Source organism: Ambystoma mexicanum, chromosome 6p (genome assembly GCF_040938575.1).
Source record: "Ambystoma mexicanum isolate Mex_15411 chromosome 6p, UKY_AmexF1_1, whole genome shotgun sequence".
Classification (NCBI taxonomy): domain Eukaryota; kingdom Metazoa; phylum Chordata; class Amphibia; order Caudata; family Ambystomatidae; genus Ambystoma; species Ambystoma mexicanum.
In genome coordinates this window covers 573,341,304-573,367,193 of record NC_090935.1, presented here as the reverse complement: position 1 = coordinate 573,367,193, position 25,890 = coordinate 573,341,304, and the positions used below count along the sequence as shown (strand labels likewise).

The following is a 25,890-nucleotide window of genomic DNA, read 5'->3' as shown; positions in this document are numbered from 1 at the left end:
CCATAGCTAAAAGGCAGTTAGTAACGGGTTTAAAGTCTTGCAAAGCAGAAGAAATCAAAAGTTCCTGTGGATACTTTCTAGTCTCTTGAGAAGATATAAGAAGGCTTAACCAATGTTGGACACCCTGAGAAAGAACTCTCTAAAGCGACACAAGCAGCAGCTTAAGTCAGAGGTAAGGGTTGTATACGAATTGTTCGTTTTACAACTGTTCGAATGACAATTCACCTTTTCACAATTGACCGAATTGTGAAGGTCAATTGTACCATATATGTGGGGGGAAACCCCGCACAACCCCCCCCCCCCCAACACACACACACACACACACACACACACACACACACACACACACACACACACACACACACACACACACACATATATATTCGGTCAATTGTGAAAAGGTCAATTGTGACCCATTAAATTCGGTCAATTGTTCATTCGAACAATTGTAAACGAACAATTTGGGTAATACCGAGGTAAGAAGGGGTTGCTCTGGACATGTCTACGTGAACTCCAGCGCTCTTGAATGACTTTCTGTAAGTAATACATTTTTCCCCACAGTACCTTGGGTTCGAAGAAAATGTTTGCACTGGATGCTCTTCGATGTTGCAGCTGTGGACCGAACCTCCGGATTCCTTTGTCTAATGACTGAAGGCAGGATAATGGACGGGATCTCTCAGCAGCAGTCTCGAGGGAGGACCTGGGGCACCACTTTCAGCAACTTCTTTGTTCACTCTGCGGTTTTGGTGCATTTTCTGTAGCACCAACAAAGAATGCGGATCACCCAGTCAATCTTCTTTGCTTCCAGCAGTCCCACGCTCTGGTTAGGGGGTCTGGGCAAGTTGGCTCGAGTCTCTGAAGTGTCCTTGAGGGCTCAGCAAAGATTTGGACGGAATCGGCCTTTCAACAACGATACACTCGAAATGGGCCGCAGGTCTCCTGGTATTGGGGTTCCGCAGCTGTCACGACCCTCGCCCAAAACCCCCTCTGGCAAACCCATTGGCCAGGTGGAGTCAGGACTCGGGCCTCTAGAGCCTGGCATCCTCTTCAAAAGCCCTCATGGGGCCAGTCCTGGCGCCTATGGCGCCAGGCTCATACACCATGAACAACAATGTGCTTGGGAACTACTTTATTGTATTGTCAGCCAACATGGAGGCATCCACATAGCTGGGTTCCTAAGAACCAAGCTATGCGGTCTAGTGTTTTGGGTGTGGCAGGCCTGGAAATACTTTCGCTGGTACTACTTTACCTGGGCTATATAAACCACACCCTGACTGCAGAACATGCTTCGTGTTACTTTGCAGCTTGCAACGTGACGCTCACCGTGTCCAGCTATGCCCTCAAACCTCGGAGAAGCAGAACCTCTAAGGAGACAAAAGGAACATCATTAGCAGCAGCATCTTACCTGCAGTCTTCATCTTTAAACACTTGCAGCTAATGAGAACAGCTTCCTCAAATCTGCACGCCTCCCGGACATAACGACCTGAAAGAGGAAGATAGAGGCAACATTAAAGAAAGTTGTAGAGACATTTACAAATTATGAACTGCTCAAAAGGTTTACCTGGCTGGTTGCCTCTTGGCTGGCACCCCTCCGGACATTCCACTCGCGCTGAATAACACCGCAACCTACAAGGAAGGAAAACACAGGTTAGCAAAGGCAAGACTTTGCAGCGCTGCGCATAGCGCTTACTTACCACATCATAGCGCTCTTAATGCGCCATCATTTACCAGCGGGGCTCAACCAAGCCAGTTTGCCGCGCTGAAGCTCTGCATACCTAAGGGAGAAAAAAGAGACATTTTAAACTAAGAAAGGCATGCAGGATACCAACAAAACTAAAGAACAGCAATAAGACCTACCTGACCAATATCAAACGGGCCGGCGTCAGTGAAGTAACTGGACCGCACTCGCCCATCAAAGACAACGCGCACCAGCAAAGAAGGCAGGACAGAGAGCACGCCTAATTCTACCACAAGGTGATGAAAGGGCACCAGAGGGACTGAAAGCATACGGGGGGTGGAGGGAGGATACTTACCCCAGTCGGTCAGTCTTGAACACAGTCCTCCTGTATTTTCAGGCAGAACCTTCCCCGTAGACCACATCAGGGCAAAGCTGAGAAGCATACCAGCGAGTAGCCCAGCTGGGTGGCGTCCCTGTGGATACAAGGTGAGCGTAACAGAAGCTCTGGAAACTCCTAGGACCTCGGGAGATGGCTCAATTCAAAGTTTGTCTTGGGACTGGTTGTTCCCACCAGCAAAAGGGAAGGAGTCCTCTTCGGAGCCCCTCCGTCGCACAGAAAACAGGGTCAGGACAGCAGTGGTCGCTCCACAGTGTTACAAAGAGTCTGCAGACGTCTCTGGTCTTCTTCTTCGGTTACTTGAGCGTCCAGTGGTCAACTTACTTTTCACTCCAGAAGCCTCACCTTGTATACTGTTCCAGCAGACACTCCTAGGCAATTTTTCTCAGCATTTTACAGAAAAGGGGGGTTTGGCTGTCCAATCAGGACAGCCAGACCCCTCTGTGGGAGCTGGTCCTATTCATATGCACTGGCAGACAAAGGTCAGAGGGGTGGAGGACTCCTCCCCCAATTCCTGCCTGCCCAGACACTCTGGAACCTAGGCAGGGACACCCAAGGGTTCCCACCAAAGGCAAAACACACACTGACCTCCCCCTCCCAGAATGACAGAAGAAGGGCTAAAAAAGAACAACCACACTAGTAATGTGAGAAAACAAGGGAGGCTCCAAGCTGGTACTTGGGTGCCTGTAGTGTGCCCTAACGAGGCTATGGACATAGCCTGTGGCACAAAAATTATACAATAGTTGGCAGAACACGTCCACTGCCACCAGCCATAGCTAGGAGACTATGTGATTAAAAAGTCACAGGAGCAGATAGAAGGGGGATACTAGGTATCCCTTTGGCACTCAACATAAGGTGATGAGTGCTAATCTCTCAGACTATAGAGTTTTGGGAGAGACACTAAGGGCCTCATTACGACTCAGGCGGTAAGGGTTTTACGGCGGCGTAAACAGCGCCGACCCTTACCGCCTGATTCCGAGGTCCCTTAGCGCCATGGAGGTTTTAACACCTGCTTTTAGCAGGTGTTAAAATACATGGCGCTAAGGGACCTTGATGTTAATTACGCCACCGTAATTTATGGTGGCGTAATTAACGCCTTCCCCACTCCCATTATGCCCTATGGGGCAAAATGGGAATGGGGAAGGGAAAATGGGAAAATGGGGATTTACCGCCCCGCCAAGGTTGGAATGGGGCGGTAAATCCGCCAACCACCATGGCGTAAACGTAGTTTACGCCATGGTGGTAAAGTCACGGCCCAGGCGGTAACTTACCGCCTGGGTCGTAATGAGGTCCTAAGTATCTATACTCAAGAACTATAGTTACCTGAGGATACGGAAAAATAATCTTAAGGGAGGGCACTAAGGGGCCCCGGCAGCACTGTCCATAAGGAGCTGTGTGCTGCAATATTAAACTACAGATGCCGTTAAGAGCTATGGAGCAGACAGACTCCATAGTACAGGTAGACTACAAAGAATAGAGTTTCAAAAGATAGAGCCCACAAGAATGGATGCGTGGAAAAAGGCTCCACTCATTCAGGATTTAAAGAAAAAGGTCCAGAAGTCCAGCTTAAGTGCTGGGGGTCTCACTAGGAGGGTGGATGACACAAACAGCATACATCTCCCTAACAATAACCGAAAATGATATTCCCAATAGAACTCTGGAAACTTTCAAAGTGTGAAGACTGCCTGAAAAGCATTATAGATTTCTGAATATCCATTTCCCTAATACTGTGTATGAGTAGTGCCAGGACAACTGCCATACCCACTATCCTTTGTAGGGTAATGTTAATGTTATCAAACCTAAAGTAGGAGATGAGGAGAATAAAATCTGCCTATGTAAAATCCTTGAAGGGCAAAGTAATAGGTTTGTGAGGTAACCTTTGTGTGGTGGGTGTATTGTAAACACGGCTAGACCAGAATATCGAGGTTAGTTAGTACAATTTAGCACTCTTGGGGAAAGCAAATCGCAGGCAACTCCTTTGGCTTTTGCCTTATGAATTCTGGAGATTGTGGTGATTGTCATTGTGTGCCGTTAATGCTCTTCTGAGAGGCACCCCTGGGGAATCTGGACAAACACACATGTGCAGTGCTTAGCGGAAAACAGCTTGCCTTGCATACTATGGCAGAGGCTTGGAATTTATCAGAAGGAAATGTGTACTGAGACGAGACAGAGGGTCTTGCCCTTATTAGTTACAATAGAAATATCCCTCCCATTCCAAAACCAAGAGGTCTCCCAAAGATTCTCAGAGAAATGCCGGAATCCAATTCCCAAATACTGTATGGGTACATGTATTTGACCAAGGTAACACTAATAGCAATCAAGTCAGCACTGCGGTGTAAAGCTGAGCCGGTAAGGGACTTTCGAAGTACTGAGACGAGGAAACGCCATGGAGAGATGGGAGGATCAGAGAACCTCCTTAGTCCCATTTCTTTGACGCAGAATTGTTGGGCTACAAGAAAACAAGAGGGACTAAAATCGGGTAGTTGGGTCTCTGGAATAGGAGAGGAATTGGACACCGGTATAACGGTGGACCAGAAAAGCTGGAAAACAACGAACAGCAACGTGATACAGTGCTTAACTACCAAAGTAAATACGGATATCAAATAGCGAGTGGGATGCCTGGAAATAGCTGGACTACTGCAGCTAACCCAAACTCTGCTTTGCAGAACAAACAGAGGTACCGGGATATGGGAAAGGGGAGAGACCCAACCTCAGAAGAAAAGCAGTGTTCGGCAAAGAAGAGCAACGCCGAAGGGGAGGACAGCTGACCATTGCCAAGGCAGGAGAACCCAATCTGTTTACTAGAGTGTCACACGGAAACAAGTGTGACACAAACTAAGTGGCTATGGAAATGAAAGGGAACAATTAACAAATGGTGTTGTGAAACACAGGAGAGTACTGGGTAAAGCAGCAACCCCAGTCGCTCTGAGGTTTAACATTGACAATGCTTGACAAGGACTAAATTCAACTCTGCCAGAAACAAGCGAATGGAACATAAACCATTGTTTATGTATAATAATGCTATGGGTCACCTACAAACATTGAAGGCCTGCACACATAACAGTCCAGTCCAGTCCATACTGGTTAGCATATAGTAACCAGTATAAACATTGGTGGGAACAAAACATATATTGTAGTAACAGAAGCCAAGTCCAGGGAAGGAGTTGTTCCCCTGGCATTGGAAGTCCAGGGAAGTGACTGTTCCCTGGCATTAAAATACCAGGGAAAAGGGTTGTTTCCCTGGCATTAAACAACCAGGGAAGGGGTTGTTTCCCTGGCATTAAATGACCAGGGAAGGGGTTGTTTCCCTGGCATTAAACGACCACAGAAGGGGTTGTTCCCTTGAATGAAAAAAGACTATGGAAGAGGATCCCTTCACTGAACAGTACACAGGCAGAACTGGGCCAAATAGGCAGTGTGAGACCAAAGGAGAAGAACAATTGCAAGAAAGCAGCCAATGTACTACTTTACCTCATAGTAGTTTGGTAGGACTGTAGTGTGAGGGTTTGGATATGTTTTGGACACAGGACAGTGGACTTTTTTTGTACTTTCTGACAACAACTGGTCCATTAGTTAGTTTTGTTGAGCCATGAAAACTCGTCATAGGGTTAGGGCTAGTGAGGCGTTTTTCCAGCCCCTCTTATTATTTGAATAAAAGCATTTTGAAGCCAAACACCCTGTGTCCGTCTCCTTTCTGCTGGTACCACGCAGTAAGCTATATACCATTGAGAACATTCCGCTTAAGCAACAACGCAGGTAATGGTACCACATTTTAACTGTAAAACTACATGGAGGGTCCTTTACCATCTTTCTAGCAAACTAACTCTAGAACTCTAAGCCAAAACCCCTCTGTTCAGACCACTACCTAAGCTTCATAAAACAGCTAAAAACCTAGTTATTCGCCTAGCTCAAGAGACAAGACCAGCACCACTACCTCAGCAAAAACAAAATTACTCGCCTGACTTTCAATCTAATGGAAGGTGTCCCTTAAATTATAGTAAATGCCTGGAAGCAGCATGCAACCAACTGATGAACGATTATCGGAAAATGGCCATGCCTGGGCCAGACCTTTTCACAACTGAAAAAAGATTCAAACTAATACTACCACAATCAGCTAACGACCCATGCCAACCTTTCTCTGGGTGGTGCATACTACCTCATTCCATAATGGCGCTCAATGCTTTACCCTCCCACCACTACCTGTACACCTTGTTTGTCTCCGCCCTCTTCTTCCCAACAGACTATTTTCTACCACCTTACACTACTGACACAAATTCCTGACAGATAGCCACCACAGGTTTAGCCGTTTCCACACAAACATTTATTGAGCTTGGAGTAAGTTCCCTTTTCTCACAATATTTGCACCACTACCATACCACATCTTTAGATCTTGGGCTCTCCCCTACAGATAGCATATTCCCCATCTGTCTCTGTTAAATCTATATAAGCACACCAGCAGGTAGGACCCAGAGTTCTTCTAACCTGCACCCATTAACACCACAGGTTTTGCATTTGCCTCGCCTGCTATCTCACTATCAATATTCTCCCCCTATTCTTACAGAGCCATGAGCAACAACGAGAGCATGCAAGGGTGCTACATAAGTCCACTTTACATTAGATATTCTAGGTAAGGAGGGCATCATGGCTAGGGGCAGTCCATTACATTTCGGAGCACTAATGTTAACTATTTGCTTGGTTGTTTCAAAGGTTGCTTATTATACTTCAATAGTTGAAAAGCCATTTTAAAATGTATACAGATTCTTTATTCCCCATTTTTTCCTGCCTGAGTTAATTCTTTTCTGACGTTTGATAGACGGATCCACATAGTCAGTGTGTTCAAGATTAAGATAATGCATGATTAACAAGATATTAGCCTAAAAAGAACAGAGCTCACCCTCTGCTCCCAACAGCCATATAAAATAGGATAATCTATAACTGTACAAGGAGGGCATTTGTATTAAAGGGGCTCAACTCATGCATTCACTGCATTCTTGTGAAGGAGGGGCATCATTCTCAGAAAACCAACTTCGGTGGTTGCCAACTAGCCCTACAAGTTACCTTCCTGTTAAGTTTCAGCTTACCAGCATCCAGCGTTCCTTCCTGGAAGTCGGTCTTTGTTTACGACTGGAGAGACTCCTGCTGTCGTCCGTGTGCAGTGACAGTCGCTGGAACTGGCCAACCCGTGTCTGGTACAGTGTCCTGAAGAGATCTGCATCAGTGCCTGATGCATTCAGCTCCTGGACCCGACCGAAATGTTCTTCGCACCCACAGCTCCTGGATATCTTCTACTGGATCCAATGGCGGCAAAACCTACCTCCAGAAACTCACAAAAGACCTCATTAGACCTTCCAAGTCACTTGGAAAAATCGGAGTAAGGTTGGTGAGTAATAGCAATATTTACAGCTGCCCTTATCTCCTCCATTCTAAAAGTTTGTGAATAACTTTGATTTACTCCATACCTTTGCGTTTTAAATGTTTGCTTAAAAAGCTGTTCTAAGTGCTAGGAAAAGTATCTTTCTTACCAGTAAAATTCTTGTGAAGTCTTTTGGAACATTTCTCAGCACCACAAGAATTCTTCCTACCTTTGTCCGCTATTCTAAAGGAACTTTTGGGCACAAGGCCCCATTCAAATTAGGGATTGCACTTATAAAGTTGGTCTTCTATTATTGTGGACTGGTTTGCTCATTGCATAACTACTTAACTTCCTTTCAGGTTTTGAGGTGAATTGGATGCATTTCTATAAATGTCACTGTGTGGACTCATTGTGGACCCTTGACCCCACTCACCTCTCCTGAGATTAAGCCTTTACCACTCTCCACGCTTACCTTGAATGGGTTTGGCTAACCTCTCAGAGTTCGCCTGTACACTAAAACTAGGATGGCCTCCTGAAATCTGTCCATCTTGACATATTCACTAGGTTTTCATGATCACAAGAGAAGACCCATTGTCTTTGTACCGCTAGCACTGGAGCCTAGGGAGCCCTATTCTTGTTAGGATAAATTTTGATTTTGAAAATTTCAAACCCTAAAAACTGTTCAACATTAGTGCCCGGAGGTCCAGACTCCCCAGGAAACTCTGCCAAGGCACCAGCTGACATGCTTGGATTCAAAAGACTAAAAGAACTCTACAGATACATACCGGTTACCTCCACGTACATAGTTTCTGCAAAGTAAAGATACAGTTTGACTAAAATATGATGTTTACATCGAAATACCCATCCTGGAAAGAAATGATCTTACTCTGGGGGCAAATGCGACACCCAAACTAAATCTTCAACCCTGGACTGGGCAAGTCAGACTCTAGGAGTGGTGTTAAACTTGCACAATAGAAATAAAGTTGAATTACAGAAACATATTTGTAAAAGTTAACTTTCAATAATTATCAGGATCTAGATTATTTATATCACCCATGCTTTATCATCCATTTACAGCCTTTCCTTCAATTGTTGTCTTAATCCAAGATCTCCTTATTTCGCTTTGCTCTATACTTCTGACTTTTTGACTGGTAAGGGCGTTTTTGTACCACCCTCTGTTGAGGGTACTAGAACCACTGCCCTTGATGGGGGCTAACACACCTGACATGAAAGGTAAGACCAGCCTCTCTTAAAGCGTAGGTAACCTGGACAGAGCAACAAAGTTTAACTCTCAACTAGGGGTAGCAGGTCGACACAAAAGGTACAATAAACCCATACACATCTCTAGAAAATACACTATACTGATATACTGAAAACATATACGTTGTTTAAGTCACACACATAATTAGCAGGTCAAAAATGAGTACTGTGGTATAAAAATAACAGTGGGCAGAGGGGAGCAGGGGTGGGTACAGTAAGGGAACCACACAATCTAACAAGCAGGTAATCCCCCTGTGGGCATGCACAATTCTGTAAAGTGTCTTAAAGGCACAAACCAACCCTGGTATATGTGGAAGGCCCTATACCAAATGATCAGCACCTAACACATATATGGAAAGGGGATGGGAGAAAAAAGGAAAGCAAACATTTATAAAAAAAATAGGCTAAATAATCCTTAAGGCATATAACCATATTCTACATTAATTTAGACCCCCCAGGATAGGATATTAAAATGAATGCAAATGCACACTTGATGATACTTCAAAGCCTTAGAGGGTAGTAAATAATTCGAAATCAATGCCAAAAGGATTTGAAGAATAATTACAACAAAAGTTTAGAAACGGTTACCTTAATCATACATTTCAGGGAAAACTATTTATAGTTAACAAAATAAGTCACAATGTTAAAACATACACTCCTATTGAGGAGTGCAGAGCTTGACTTTAAAGAAAAGTATCAAAATTACAAATTTTGGTCCAGAGCTAACTGGACACCTTGGAATCCAGGAAAAATGCCAGAGGCGGGTTAAGTACCTCAGAGTTACTTTTACGAAGTAGGTTTAAAGTTCCATAGGAAACCATCAGAGAAGCGCCAATGGACCATCTGCTTCAGTGGAGGCAAGAAAGATCTGCTACACAGGTGCAGATTCGGCAGTGAGCAACCACAGGGAAGGCCAGAGGAGACTCCAAAGAAGTGGAGGGCCAAGGATGGACCCAGATTACCAGGGGAAGAAGCAGCAGAGCAGAAGGACCTCAAACAGAAGGCAGATTAGCATTTCAGTAAGGCTGTTCCTACTTTCCATGCTCCTTTTGGGTGCAAGTTTGCAATTCACAGCCTGTCCTGCAGCCTCTGTAGCTCTTCCATTCTAGCGTTGCACCTCGTTAACACTATTTCTCTTGACACTTTACTTCCATAAAGCTTGTTCAGCCTCCACGCTTTGACTTTTGCAGCTCCCTCCACACAGCCTCATCTTTTCCAGCTCTCTCATACTGTGACAAATATACCTGTTTGTCCCTTCTTCTGAAGGGGGGCATCCCTTTTGAGGCTAGGAAGTAGATCCTGCTTAGCAAGACCCTCCCTACAGGTTTGGGCAAGTGGAACCTCACTGGAGTGACTTCCCTCTTGGGGACAATGACTCCCAATCCCACAAGGAACTCCATACACAAGCAATACTATCTGCATAAATGGGATTGCCTTTAAATGTTAATAGCATATTTTCCTCTCTATTGACTTTAGGTAGTGCTGGACAGAGTACGACATCTGAAGAGAAATGGAACCACGTTTTGGAACACTAAACAGCCTGTAAAAGGAACAAGCAAATCATGGACACAGAGAGAAGCATACACAGAGGAAGCCCTCTGATGTGCGCATGCGTTGTATAGGGAGAACAGAGTGGAGCGGCAGAGCTAGAGGAACCCTGCAAAGTGTAGAATGCCGAAAAGGAATGCCACAGGTCGAGAGTTGCCCGCAGTGGAGCAACCACTGTTTGGATTGAGTCCAGGAGACCATCCCGAAAGTGTGGTGTGACAACGCGATGATGGTGGTGGGTCTTGGGCCCGACTAACAATGATGAGACCCGAACAAGTGTGAGGAAGGAACACTTCCTTTGGTACTGCTGTGCCGGACACGCAAGTTAACGGAGCGAGAAAGACAAGCCTGGGAGAGAGGCAAGAAACCAGAGACTGAGAACAGCCAAAGCAGGTACGTCCCAATGCAGAGCCCAGTGAATCAGCCCACTCAAATTGAAGGTACTGGGGTGATTCTAAAAAGGGGGAGGCAAGGGGGACTGCATGAACTTTACCAAAGAAACTTCAATATTGAGGTTGAAACCCTAAGAAAGTGGCAAGCTTCGTACAGGGAGACTCCAAGAGAGCTAGTTAACACAACTTGCAATGTAAAGCACCAGTTATAAAAGACAATTACACTTGAAACAAGAATTAGAGGAAAGGCTCCAGAGGGGGGCTATCAAGTGAAGGAAAAGGGTATAAGATACCCCAACAAAGAGGAAGAGACAACCTCAACAGTAAAAACATTCAAGTTGGTAATAAGGAACAGAAGAGATTGCTGTGATAAAGGGTGCACGCGAGAGACTAGAAGGTCTCACAAGTTCCCAGAGACCAAAGGTTTAAGCGTATATCAAGAGCTGCAGAAGCTCATCAGTGAAAGTTGCTGAACCTGGATGAATAAGTAATAAATACTTTATACCTAATTTTGGAACTGCTCCAGCTTGGGAACCCTGAGGGAAAGCGGAGAGGCCCGGCTCAAAGGAAGCTACCTTATTCATTAGCTCTAACTGGGAGGGCCAGATTGGGTTAGGCTGTTGGATGGAGGACGTTCTGTGTTTGACTTCCGACGACTGACGAGCACCATTTAGTTAGCTTGGTTAGGCAGGGAAAACCCCCGTATGAATAGGGCAAGATCAGCATTTTATTTGTTTTGGTCAAATAAAGAGCATACAAAACGTCCACCTTGCGTCCGACGACGACTCCTGGATCGCCACAGTACATAGGTCATTTTATTATGGCTCTCGTAGGCATCTAGCAGTCTAAACGCAGACAACAAATATCTCCTGGCTGTTTTCTATATAGGGTTTACAACATGGCTGTTATTTCTTTTTTAACTCTAATCACAATTGAAAATGTTCGGCCATCATCCAACTTGTGAAGCTTTCCTTCAATTTCTATCTTAAAAAATATGTTCACCCCTGAATAAACATTTTGAGTGAGGTTGACATGCTTTAAAGAAATACTAGCTTTCTACAGCATACTTATCATTATGCAATCTTCGATATTGTTCTCTACTCTTAGAATGTGCAGCAACTTACTGCCCTTACACTGAAGTTTGAATTTTTATAAACATTCATATTAAACAAAGCAATTTAAGAAAAAGTTTGCTATACCACTACAGGCTTTGGTAGTGGAGTGTAGAACATACTAACTTTAGGGCTTTTAAATGCACTTTAAGACACTGCTTATCTATAGAATACACAAAAATAGTAGCAGAAATCAGAAGGTACAGACAATTAAAGCAGAGTGTGCATCAAGCATTACAAGAAAGAAATTCCAAATGATTTCCTGTATATTAATGAATGTCATATGTTTGGCTGCTGATACAGAAGCATGTTTTCCCCAATACTGAAAAACTGGGCCCTTAAAGGACATCCACTCAATAACATACCCTGTCTCGCTTTGTGAGGAAGAAGTGCCCATCGCTTCATCTTGCACATTAAAAATAGAAGTCTATCACCCTTTTACAAACCTATTTCCAATTATAAGCACACGTTCCTGTTTAAAAAAACAGCATAACCCGTCTCCCAAGCAATACCCGTTTTCCAACCACTAATGATATCCATGACCACATCTCTTACCTATGGCACAGCAGTGGACTTAAGCCAGCCCTTTGTGCACATGAAAAATGCGAATACACACTACAGTCAAGTTCAGTATTTATGTGTGCAGCCCTTTACAAATCTCATGATAGCCTACCTTGTTTTTCTTTTTTCCAATTCAATAAAAAGAGTGCTTTATTATCAGAAACATTAAATAAACAGATAATTTGTGCTTCAAGAATAGGACCAAGGGATTTCAAATCTCACTGTGCAGTTGCAGCTAAATTACACATTGTGATGAAAGTTAACAGCTGTAATCTACTGATAATATTGTTCAACAAAATTCCTTGGGCACTATAAAGTGAGATGATATACAAGGACCTGAATAGTGGAGTCTGCTCTGAGAAGTTCCCAAAGTTCTCAAATAGGCTGTGTTCTCCTCTCCTAAGAGGAATTTAGACTTCAAACTATAAACCTAACACAACAAGGCCTTACCTCTCATGTTTGCATTCATGCCTCCTCCGGTCGCTCCATGTGAATGCCCATGACCGTGTCCATGGTCACTGTGGGAATGTCCATGACTGTGTCCATGATGTGAATGGCCGTGATCATGAGCGTTACAATTTCCTCGAGCAGGCCCATGCGAGTGGGCATGGCTAAAGGCACAGATACCAACAAGGTTTACAATCAGCCCTCCAACTGAAACAGGCTATCAAAGAGAAAAAATAAAGTGTTTAATGTGATGCATAGACGAAATTCACCAATGTTCACTGAAATATCCTACGTCCCCACAGCTTCACCATCATTTAACTTTTGCCACTTAAATGTGAGAAAACAAGTCCCTGTATGAGGTAATGTAAATTAAGCAAATGTCCAAAACTCCCAAAGTTACTGCCAAATAATATATATGCCTTTTTGCATATGTAATTATAATTAAAACATTCAGATGACATATTGATTCTTTGAAAATTGTGTTTAGTTTAAGAGGAAAAGGCAGCCCAGCGTTGCAAAATTAAAACCAAGGAGATGACAGATGTTTCACTACCTTATTTAGAATATTTAATACCTATAGAACCATCACAGAATTGACCTGGGAGGATTATTACATGCTACCAAATGAAAATGATAATAATTTTAAGATTGGAACCTGTGTAAAAGATATGTATACAGCTTCAAGAAGGGTAATGAATTGGCCAACAATAAAGAAAAAGCTACGCCTCATAGTGGCCCCACGACTCTTACCCCATTAATCTTATTAGCCTGGCATCAATGAGGGCCAGAAAAAAATCAAAATACATCAACAAAATGGTTCAAACATTCCAGGCCCACTGGCGGGGTTCCTTATCCCAGATAGGTGCACCTCTTCCAATATTAGCCTATCTTCAAAGATGCAGGGTCTGCAAACGGAGCACACTATGCTGGAGGAGCTCAAAGATGACCTAGAAGAGATAAGGAGCCCCACTGAAGGATTCCTATGAAGTCATTTGCAAGTATTTTTTTAAATATCAGCAACTAGTTTTATGACAATGATGAATACAACAGAAGAGTTTAAAACGTATAATTTAAATCATAATAGCCCCTTAACTCTCCTACTCCCAAGACCTTGATACACAAATCTGATAGGTTACTTAGCGATTTAGCTTTTTACTTTCCGGACATCCCATAAGTACTGGGTTACCACAAAAACCACTGCAACACTGGTGGCGTTATGCGCCCAGACCAAGCTTTCTTGGCAATGTCACATTTGGGCCGACCAGAGAAACGGCTTCAGCCAGGCAGTGCTTCTAGATATATAAGCGGCAAACCACATACAATTGTACAGGCTTTCTGACAGATCTTCCTATTGCTGAATACATCAGGAGGGTGCTAATACGAAACCTAATGTAAAGAGCATGCATATCTATTTGGTATGTAATGTTTGAGTATGATTCTCATCCTCTCTCTGACTAAGTCCAAGCACTCATTTTGCCTTGGCTGAGAGCAGGCTTTCTCCAAGAGTACCTGCGCTTTTTGTCCCCAGTACCTGGCTACGACGATGGCAGTAAGCAAAGGAAGGATCATGTAGGGGATTCCACCAGTAGAGGAGAAGCAGGCAGCAAGGATAAGAGAGTAAGGGCCCAGCCGGTATGGCCACACCAGGGTCCACAGCAGTGACCCATCTTCAGAAGCAGTCTTCCACAAACAGATACAGAATTTTAGGAATGCACAGGGGTTCACTGATAATACAATGACTCAGTGGCTTGCCTAATCGAGCCCTGCAATCACATCAGAGGTGATGAGACAAATGTTTTGCCAGCCAGGCAATCAGACTCACCCCAAAACCCACCAACCACACTGTCCCACTCACATATGATATAGACTTGGAAGTCTTTTTAAACCAGTCTACACGATATAAAGAAATATATATATTTATTCTCATTTGTATAAGAAATGAACAAACTGGTAAAACCCTAACACACCCCCTCCTTTCCCCTGAGCCCCGGATCAATCGCTTCCTCCCGCCACATCATAACACAGCTAGCACATCACACAATTACCCCCAACCCCACGTCCCTGCACCAATTCCATAGTAATGACATCTCATATTCCCATTTATGACCCATCGTCGTATAAATACATAGGGCAGATGCACAGCGGCTTATCATCTGGATAAAATGTCAGTTTGTTCAGGAGGATCACCCAGTCGATTTCAATGTGTTGCCCTCTTCTTCCCGCCTCCGATTCTGCAGGCCTGTCTCTCTGCGGTTACCCATCGTTGTACATCATGTTTTGGCAATAGATCTAGTAATTCTGCTATTTTCTTTTGGCCTTTCTGCCTTTTCCCTCCCGGAAACATCCCCAACAAACTCACCTTAGGAGTACATTGAAACCGTTCCCTCAAAAGGTCATTAACCTTCTCCATTACCATTTGCCAAAACCTACCAATCACAGGGCAGGTCCAAACCATATATCAGAACCCAGCCTATTCCTGTTGGCATCTTCGGCATCTATGCACGTTACGTGTAACTTCTGAGGGGTAAACCCGGGTGTAGGATATTGAACTGTATTCATTTAAAACTGGTGTTTCTTGATACTTTTTTAGGTTGCAAGCAAATCTTGGACCACGCCCCCTCATTCAGTGGTATGCCTAAATTCCCCTCCCATTTTTCTTTAGCCTTCAGTTGGGGTAGGGTCTTGCTTTCCTGTACCACCCAATATAACCTACATACCGTGTGATTTACCTCCCAGGAGAAAGGCCGGTCAGGGTTCCACAATGAGTCCACACAGTGACGGACACAATAATTCAATTTAGTATGGTAAGTACAATAGTATTCTCTTTATTATAGGCCCAAAACACACTAGAAACATGATTCAAGCAGGTACTAATATCACACAATACTCAATTATCAAACATATATACAATGACCTTTAGGTTTTTAGGAATGCATGCAATAAATTTGCCTGGCTTAAATATATTTAAATAGCTACCAGAAAATGGCGGCTAGTAAGTTGGAACATCTAAATGTCCGTTCTTAAGTCATTAGGTCAAATGTTCCACTCTGTATAAGATCTTTGTAACTTTGAATGGCGAAACCTAATTTAATGCTTTCTGGGAAGGCTTGTTACATATAGAAGGTAGAATTTCAGCTCTAACGTTTAGCTTTTCTAAGTACCTTCCTGCATCTTGGATTTCTTCAGCTTCTCCTTTAGCACTATAGCTAACAAAGGGCAGCTAGAAAGGTCTTTAAAAACCACTTCCAAAACACGTGTGTGGTCTGAGAAAGGCTTGTAACGCAGGAAACTGGCTCTTGCAGCCCGCCTCTAGGCAGGTGGTAGCTGGTATATATACCCCCGTTTTGTGTTTCGCAAGCAAACACAGAATTCATAAAAAGGTTGGAAACTGACGCCCTACCCTTTTGAACTCCGTACTGCCGCAGTTAAGAAATTAGCATTTTTGTTATCCAACAAGACCGTGTGGAGATTTACATTGTGATTACAGAGCTGAGCTTATTCAATTGTGGCCAATGTTTAATGTAATGCTGTTCTAATGGCATTTTTATATACCATTACATTGTAGGTTCTAATGTCTGATGTATATATGCAACACCCTTATGTATCATACTGCTGTATTCTCTTTTTTGTGCTGTTGTTGTAACTTGTAAGCATAGCGCCCAGATGCCTATGGACATGGCACGCTGTACAAATAAACTGAACTAATAACAAATAGCTAAAAGGAGGTAAGTAGTGATGCAGTAGAATTAAACCAGTTCACAAGAATTAAGCCCTGACTTTATAAATCCAATCCCTACGATGCATGGGGCCTTGCGCCCAAAAGACACAAAGCTTCTTCTTAGGAGAAGGGACAGATGTAGTAAGAGTTCTTGTGGTGATGAAAATGTTCCAGAAGATACTTCAACAATTCTACCGGTCAGTACAATTATTGTCTTGTCTTTTAGATACAGCTTTTAGATCTGAAGATCAAAAAGCGATGGAATAACCTATGTTTGTTCTCAGGAGAACAGGGGGAGGTGAATGCGTTGCAATTACTTGCCCCCCTGACAATTTTCCCAAGTGACTAAGCAGGTTGACACTTTGGATCCAGTAGAAGATGCCCAGGAGCTGCGGGTGCAAGGATTCTTCGTAGGTTCCGGGAGCAGAGTGCAACCCTTTGCGAAGAAGAAATGCAGAAGGCACCGATGCAGACCTCTTCAGGACACTTCACTACACGAGGTGGGGGGGGAGGGTGGAGTGTGGAGGGGGGAAAAGAGTTTCACCATGGGCTACCACACATGGCCGACAACAGGCGTCTTTCTTTCCAGTCACGGTTGAAAAAGACCTTCCGGAGCAGGATCACTTGATGACGGGAAGCTGAAACTTGGCAGGAAGGAGACTTGTGGTACAAGCTGGTGACCACTGAGGAACGGTGAGGATTCTAAAGACGCATCCAAAGGCTCAGGATGGCTGGGATCCTTGAGAATGCATTGAGACTGGTTGGTCCCACCAGTCCAAGGGCTGAAGCACCACAGAGGGCCTTCATGGATCAGGTTGTCCAGCAGGGCTTCACCAGGCCAAATGCAGGAAGGGATGTCAGGCCTCTTCGGGAGTCATCCACAGTTCTTCATTCGGCTGCACTTCTACACAGGATCATGGACTACAATGCCAATCTGCAGGAGTCCTCTTTTATCCTGAATACTGTTATTAAGCAAGTCCAAGCACACCAGTGTTAAGGATCTGCACCATTCAAACAGCCAGCAGTGGTCCATTCAGGGACCACGGTGGGTTTCACTCATGCCCAACACCCAGACTCTCTGGCACCTCAGATGTGGAGAGGGACCAGACAGCCCCACCCACTTCCTTGGAGAGACAGACACAGACAGACAGACACACACACACACACCCTCACTAGCCCGCGAAAGCAGCAGCTTTCCCGGGTAAGTGCATGATTATATGGGATTTCTTGGCCTGAGAAGGCAAGAAAAAGCCCAAACAACAATATGGTCAAAGGACAAGCGAAACATCTCGTGGCATGGTCATTTTAGGGCAATAGCCATGTTTAGTAGCCAGACGCAGTAAATACAAATGTGCACACTACAAATAACGGTAACGCATGTATCTGCTGCCACCAGCTGGTCTTTAGGCACATATAAAAGTAACCAAAAATCAAGTGTAAAAGACTAGGATGATACAAAAGTATGCACGCTGCACTGCATTGTAAGATGCTGTGTGCACTGGTAAAATTACCTAAAAGGTAGAAAGACAAAAGGAAAACAGTTTCCCAGTACTGATAGTTTGAAGGACTGATCAGTTTTCCCCATAACAAAAAGAGCAAGAGGCCTGGGGAGTGAAGCCGAAGGCTTCCCTGTAGAAAGGCTGAAGGCTTCCCTGTAAAAAGTCAAGACAGGGTCAATTACAAAAGCAATAAGTTTGGGGGTCCATAGAATATGGAGGGCAAATTGCCTACAGAGAAATCTTTCCTAACACTCCCGCCCACTGCCCCCTATCTAAACCCCCCCACCCCAAGACTAGGGACAGCGGGTTCTAATCCACCACCGACTGTATTTCCTATTCCAGCTGGTTATACATTCTGGGCAGACCATCAGCATTGCTCTGTTGTGCACGTGGCCTATGCTCAATGGTGAAGTCAAAGCCTTGAAGGCATATGGGTCAACTGAGCAACTTATGATTATCTCCATTCATGCTCATTAGCCACTTTAGGAGCATATGGTCAGTTTGCACAGTGAAGTGACTACCATATAGGTAGGGTTTCAGCTTCCAAAGGGTCCACACTATGGAAAAACACTCCTTTTCCAAGGTCGCCCACCTGAGCTCTCTGTCCTTAAGCTAGCGACTAATAAAGCATTTAAGATGTTCCCTGCCTTTATCATCTAACTGTGAAAGGACAGCACCTATCCCAGTGTCAGAGGCATCTGTATACACTATAAAAGTTCTCTGCTAATCAGGTGCCCTGAGAACAGGGGCATGATATAGGGAATCATTGCCCACACCAACCTCATGGGAGGAAGTATAGCTCAGGGGCAACGCATTTGTCTTGGAAGCAAGACAACGTAGCCTAACACAGGTTCGAAGCACGTTATAGAAGAAAAATTATAATTATGCCCAATGTATGTCACTGAACCCTGATCAATCTGGCACTTGGTAGCCTGCTGAAGAGTCTGCAACACTATTTCCAGGTATCATCCAGATAAGCCATGCAGAATTCATCCAACCCATTCAGCGCATGGTAGACCAACCTGAAAAGTGACAGGTGCATTCTTCAAAGCAAAGGGGATTACCATTACCCGGAGCTGGTAAAGTCCCTCGGGTGTTGAAAATGCAGTCTTCTCCTTGACATTATCTGTCAGGGATGGTTTATAGTGATATTTTCGAAATACATAATGTGGAGAAAAAAAAAAGTCGAAAAAAAATGTTTCCAAATCTTTTACTTTTTTGTTCGAAATGGGGGGTTCCCCCCCAAACCCCCTTTTTAGTAATTTCTTTTTTTGTTTTACCCCTTTTTTTTGTTACTTGCGGAACCCAAAAAAAACATGTAAATAAAAAAAAAAATAAAAAAAAAAAAAATAATAAATCGACATTTATTTCGACATTTTTGGCATTCGACCTAATGTTTTCGACTTTTTCACTGCACACCGTCAGGGATATTTGCCAATACCCTGAAGTAAGGACAGAGGTGCCCAGGTACATGGCAGCACCTAGCTTGTCCACCAACTCATCTGTCTGTGGAAGGGGGTGATCATCTGTCTTGGTGTCAGCATTAAGAGCTATGTAGACCACACCGAATCTCAAATCAGATGTACCTGCTTTTGGCACCAGAACCACAGGACTGGACCAAGGCTACTAGAGGGCTCTATGACACCTAGATCCATTATTATGTTGACCTAGACCTTACGTGGGATCTCACTTTCTCTGAAATCGTATAGGTCCTACTTTTGGTAGTACACTATCTCCAGTATTAATGTCATGCTTGCACCAAGGTGTCAAGCCTAGAGTGAAAAGAAGGGGGACAAATGCTTAAGCAAAGTCTTACGCTCACCTTGTTGTTATGAAATTAGCTGAGGGGAGAATTGGACACTCTCAATGGAGCCATCAGAAGGGCTACCTTGGAGCAGATCAGGAAGGGGTTCAGATTCCTCTTCTTCCCCCAACTGAAGCCAGAAATAGGGCTCCCATTTTAACCCACCCTAGGAATGAATGACTTCAACTGATTTACATGAAGCACTTTGGAAGCCTTTCCAGATCTTCCAAGGTCCACTAAATAGTTTACCTCATCCAGTCTTTCAATATGGTAAGGACCTGACCACTTATCCTGTAAAGCTCTAGACCTTATAGAGTTCATAATCAGGATTTCTTGGCCTGGGGAAAAATGTACAAGTGAATCCGTCTAGTCATAACAATGCTTGACTAAAGCCTGACCAGACTTCAACTCGCCATTGGCCTGAGCCATCAGTAAGGCCAAACTATTCCTCAAGCCCAACACATAGTCCATTACATTTGGTTGTGACAGGAGGAGTGGGCATCTCCCATCCTTCCTTGATTATGGCAAGGGGTCCCCTGACAGGGTGACCAAACAAGAGTTCAAACGGGCTAATGCCAATCCCTTCTTGAGGTACCTCTCTGTAGGTAAATAGTAAGCATGGGATGAACAAGTTACTCTCTTACCTGGTAACGTTTTTTCGATGGGATGGTCCGACGACATATTCCATATCCATGACAGGTAATGTCCACAGCTGTGCTGCTTCGGAAAACCTTTGGATTCTGCGTCGATGAACCGTCGCCGAGGACCTCATCCGACGGCCGACGTCACCAGATGTGATAAGTAGGACGCACAACACCCGTAGCCTCAGTTGTAGTTTTTTCCCACAGAACGTGTGACACCCGTTTTTTGCCAGTCAGACATCGAGGGAGTAGTGACGTACAAAAGTATGTAACAAAGCCCAGGTGGCTACATCACAGATGTGACGAATAGGAACACCCCTCAAGCCACTCCCCTGGTAGAATGGGCCCGCAAGCCAGCCGGAGGGTCCTTACCCCGCCAAGCGGTAACACTCGGAGATAGCTCAAATAATCCAACGAGACAAAGTCTGTTTCGTCACAGCTTGTCCCAAATGCTTTCCAGTGTAAACAATGAAAAGTTGATCGTCCACTCTGACCCGGGACATGCTCGAAATATAAAAGCTCAACGCTCTCCTAGGATCAAGCCTATGAAGCCTCTCCTCTTCCTTACCAGGATGTGGAGGAGGATAGAACCCCGGAAGAACAACCTTCTGGCCCAAATGAAATTCCGAAACCACCTTCGGAAGAAAGGAAGGATGAACTCGAAGGACAACCCTGTCCTTATGAAACACAGTGAAGGGTGGCTTAACTGAAAGTGCCTGTAACTCACTCACTCTGCGAGGGGAATTAACCGCAACCAAAAACACAGTTTTCAGAGTTAACAGTCTCAAAGGGGAAGAATGCAAAGGCTCAAACGGAGAACCCATAAGAAACTTAAGAACAAGGTTCAAATCCCAACCGGGCACCAGAAAAGGTGACGGAGGGAACACATTAGTGAGCCCTTTCAAAAACTGAGAAATTAAAGGAATTTTAAAATAGGAACATTTTTCAGACGAGCGCTTAAATATGGACAGCACCACCAGGTAACCTTTAATGGTCCCCACTTGCAAGCCCTTGTGGGCCAAAGAAAGCAAAAAAAGACAGAACCATGGGAATGTCGCACTCAAAAGGATCCACATTCTTAACTCTGCACCAGTCGCAGAACTTACGCCAACGGTACAGAGACTTTGTTGCCGGCTGCCTGGCCGAGAGCAACACCTCCAACACGTCTTCAGGGAGGTCCCAATCCTTATACCTCAACCTTTCAGAAGCCAAGCGTGAAGGTTGAGGGATCTGACCTCTGGATGGAGAACCTGACCCCCCTCCCATGAGAGCAGATCGTCCCAGTAGGGAAGAAAGACGCAGAGGGCAGATGGACAAGTCAAGAAGGTCCGGGTACAACGTCCTCCGGGCCAACGCCAGAGCAATGAGGATCATCTGGGAACCGAACCTCTGTAACCTCCGCAGTACTTGATGGATGACGGAGACTGGAGGAAACGCGTACAGCAGTGGGAATGACCACTCCACCACGAACGCGTCTCCTAAGGCTCCTTTTGGAGGAAATTCCCGCAAGCAGAACCTTTCGCACTTCTGGTTGACACTGGAGGCGAATAGATCCACTTGAGGGGTCCCCCAAAGGGCGTCCGCCGTCTCGTTGTCGTCTCCGGCCAGATGAACAGCCGAGATCGAAACTTCCTGCTGGATGGCCCAGAACTCGAGCTGCATCGCCTCCCTGCACAGAGGAAGTGACCCTGCCCCCCCCTTTTTGTTGAGGTAGTGCATGGCCACCGTGTTGTCCGTTAGAATCAGGACACTCTTTCCTCGCACAGTCAGCGGAAAAGACTTCAGGGCTAGCCTGACGGCCCTCAGCTCCAACAGATTGATATGGAGTCTGGACTCCGACGGAGACCAACGACCACTGACTGTCAACTCGTTGGCATGAGCTCCCCATTCCGTGAGGGATGCGTCCGTCACAATCGTCACCTCCGGCCAGGGCAGCCAAAATGGTGCCCCCGTCATCAGATTGCCTTCGACGGCCCACCGCAGAAGGTCCTGGGTGACCGATGGCGGCACCTGGACAGAGTCTGACATCCTGCCGGAGGACTGAGACCACTAGAGCTTGAGTGCCCATTGCAAAGATCTCATCCGCAACCTGGCCTCTGGCACCAGAAGAATGCAGGAAGCCATGAGGCCGAGCAGTCTCAAGAACTCGGACGCTGGGAGAGTCTGGGCAAGGTGAAACTTGTGCACCATCTGCTGAATGTGAAGAGCTCTCACCTGGGGAGGAAAACACAGCGAACGGTTTACTGGGGAAAAGGTTCAACAACGTGCCGATAAGGGGAAGACAAAACAACTAATGAGATTTGTATTGACCGTGGTCCAATTCTATTGGACACAGGGTAAGGAGCTGGTCTGGTGCTTTATTGGGTGGAGGAAGGTGTCGTGTGGGATATCTGGTCCCAAGCAAAGTTGGGCGTGCTACCTGGCTGGAGGGTAGTCTGGCTTAGTTTGGTTTGTCTGGTCACCAACAACCTGAAGGATGGGAGGGGGCGAGGGAGCGGAAAACCAGGATGGGAGTGGGGGCAACCAGCACTATTATGTGAAAGAGTGCGAGAGGGGGATTAAATCTCGTATTCTTAAATCTAGACAGCTAGATATGACAAGTGCAAAAAAGGAGGCATCCGGATGGTCATATAATTTTATTTTAACCTTGATGACTCAAAAGTTCCTTGCAAAAGGGTGGTTGCCCGTGGGGTGTATTGGGTGATGCCAAATTATCACTAACAAATGCACTATCCCACTAGTTATGGGATGGAAAAGCCCATGCTTTCTGGGTTTTTCTCAACTTCATGCAGTAACCCCTGTTGGTCTTGGGGGTATCATAAAATGTTGTGGTGAAGCACATAATAGTGCTGGTTGCCCCCTCTCCAGGTAGCACGCCCAACTTTGCTTGGGACCAGATATCCCACACGACACCTTCCTCCACCCAATAAAGCACCAGACCAGCTCCTTACCCTGTGTCCAATAGAATAGGACCACAGTCAATACAAATCTCATTAGTTATTTTGTCTTGCCCTTATCGGCACGTTTCCCCCAGTAAACCGTTCCCTGTGTATCAGTATCTCCCTACGGTTTGGGAAGGCAATTGCCACTCTGGCTCTTTGAGCTTTAATTTACCCTGTTGTTTTTTTCCTGAGGAAAACACAGCCCCAGGGATGTGTCGAGCACTGCTCCGATGTACTGGAGCCGCTGTGTTGGCGTCAAATGGGACTTCTTTAAATTGGAGGGAGAAGCCCAGCCTGTGAAGGGAGTGGCAGGTGATGGACAGATGATCCAGGACTTGCTCGGGAGAGCTCCCCCTGATCAACCAATCGTCCAGGTAGGGGTAGACGTGAATCCCACTTTCCTGAGATGCGCTGCCACCACCACCATGAGCTTGGTGAAAACCCTCGGGGCGGAGGTCAATCCCAACGGCAGGACCCGAAACTGAAAGTGCGAGTCGCCAACCGCGAACCTCAGGTACTTCTTGTGCTTGGGATGGATCAGCACATGGAATTAAGTGTCCTTGAGGTCGAGAGACACCAACAAGTCCTGAAGTTGAAGGGCCTGGAGAACTTGAGAGAGAGTAACCATCTTGAACTTGTCCTTCCTGAGGAGTTTGTTCAAACCGTGCAAGTCCATGATGGGTCTCAATCCCCCCGTCTTTCTTCAAAATCAAAAAATAAGGGGAATACCATCCCTTGTTCCTCTCCGCTACAGGCACCAGTTCTATGGTGCCTTTCTCCAGCAGGGCTTGAATTTCCTGCGCAAAGAGCGGATCCGGACTCTTCAAAGAGAGGTTCCCAGGTGGATTGTCGCACGGCCTCTGCCTAAAGGGAAGACAGTAGCCGTGGGTTACGATCTCCAGAACCCACACATCCGAAGTAATGGCACGCCACTCTACAAGATGCTGCGCCAGCCTTCCCCCAACCGGCGAACCATGGGACCTGGCATCATGACTGAGTGGTAGCGGGTGCGGCGTTGCCTGAGGGCAAAGAGGCAACTGCCCAAGCGGCCTTGGCACCTCGAGTACCCTGTTTTCCACCTCTGGCACTCTTACGGTGGCCTCTTTGACTGACAGCTCCTCTCCCTTAACTGAAGAACGAGTAATAGCGAAAGGAACCACCCCTCCATTGTTGTCCCCTAGGACGAAAATGCGGAGGTTGTCGAACTGCAGCGCCCAATGACTTCGCTGTAGCTTTGGAGGTCTGCAAACTCTCAAGGCTCTCGTCAGCCTTGCTGCCAAAAAGATGTTCACTGTCAAAGGGCATGTTGAGGAGCCAGGACTGCACATCAGGAGAGAACCCCGACTTCCGCAACCACGCAAACCTGCATATTACGGTGCTCGGCACCATGGACCGGCTGACACAATCTGCCATGTCCAAACCCGACTGAACGGCCTCACACATGGCATCCTTGCGATCCTGAACCATAGCAAGGAAACCATCCCGTTCGTCCCCTTCGGGAATATGTTCAGCCGCTAATGCAACACAGTTGCACAGAGTGTGTGTGAAACGAGACAAGGCACATACGGAGTTGGCCGCCTGAAACGCCAAGCCCCCTGAAGAAAACACTTTCTTCGCCCAGCCATCAAAACGTTTGTCGTCCCTATCCAGAGGGATGGTAGGATACGACGCCTGCTTTGCAGGGGCCGTAGCCGCCTGCACCACGAAACTCTCCGGAGTGGGGTGCCTAGACAAGTAGCAGGGGTCGCTACTGGCTGGACGCTATTTTCGCGACAAAGACTTGCCCACTGCCGGGAGACTCTCCGGAGCAGTCCAAGCCACCGCCACCCTTCTCTGCAGAGCCATATGAAACGGCAGTACCGGGTCAGTGGGGGGACCAAGATCAAGGATGTCCGTGAGATCATCCTGAACAAACTCCCCTGGGGGAGCCGACCATCCCAAGTACTCGGTGACCCGAGACATAAGGCGCCGGTATGAAGAATCGGCATGAGTGCCAGGCTCCAGCCTACAAAACTCCACCTCCGGAGAGGTGTCCAGTCCACTGGCATCATGCAGTGACTGCCTCAGGTCATCAAATTGGCTATGGCCCGAGAGAAGCTCATCAGGCACCGTAACCAAGCCCTCATCAGAGCCCTCATCACCCTCTGAAATGTACTCCAGGCGGTGAGAGGAAGACACCTGGGGACCGAAGCTATGCCTGACCTTAGCCAGAGCCTTTTTAGGGGCTACCCCCATGCCACGGGGCCCCTCCGACACCACCGCCTCGAAAGGCGTCAAGGGCGCTGAACGAGTCGGCGCCGAGAGAATCGGCGTCGAGCGAATCGGCGTCGATGTCAGCAGCAGTGCCGCCAGCAACGGCGCCGTCGACACAGGCCTCGAATCAGGACTCCGAGCGTGTCATTCGACGACCTAGGCACCGACAGCGCTGACGACCCCCTCGAAAGAGGAGCCTCGAGAGAGGTCGACGACCTCGGCGCCACAGGTGTCGACGTCTTCCTCCAAGACAGCACAGGATCACGCGGTCTCGAGCGCGTCGAG

At 46.1% G+C, this 25,890-nt stretch overlaps 1 protein-coding gene across 1 annotated transcript in view; it reads right to left on the bottom strand.

Annotated features, from left to right (window-relative positions):
• The window catches only part of SLC30A5 (solute carrier family 30 member 5), a 738,926-nt gene that overhangs the window by 211,005 nt on the left and 502,031 nt on the right, over nucleotides 1–25,890 (bottom strand). Inside the window, exon 13 of the mRNA XM_069627390.1 lies at nucleotides 12,752–12,965. Within this exon, the coding sequence (XP_069483491.1) occupies nucleotides 12,752–12,965 (214 nt within the window). The remainder of the gene's footprint in view (nucleotides 1–12,751; nucleotides 12,966–25,890) is intronic.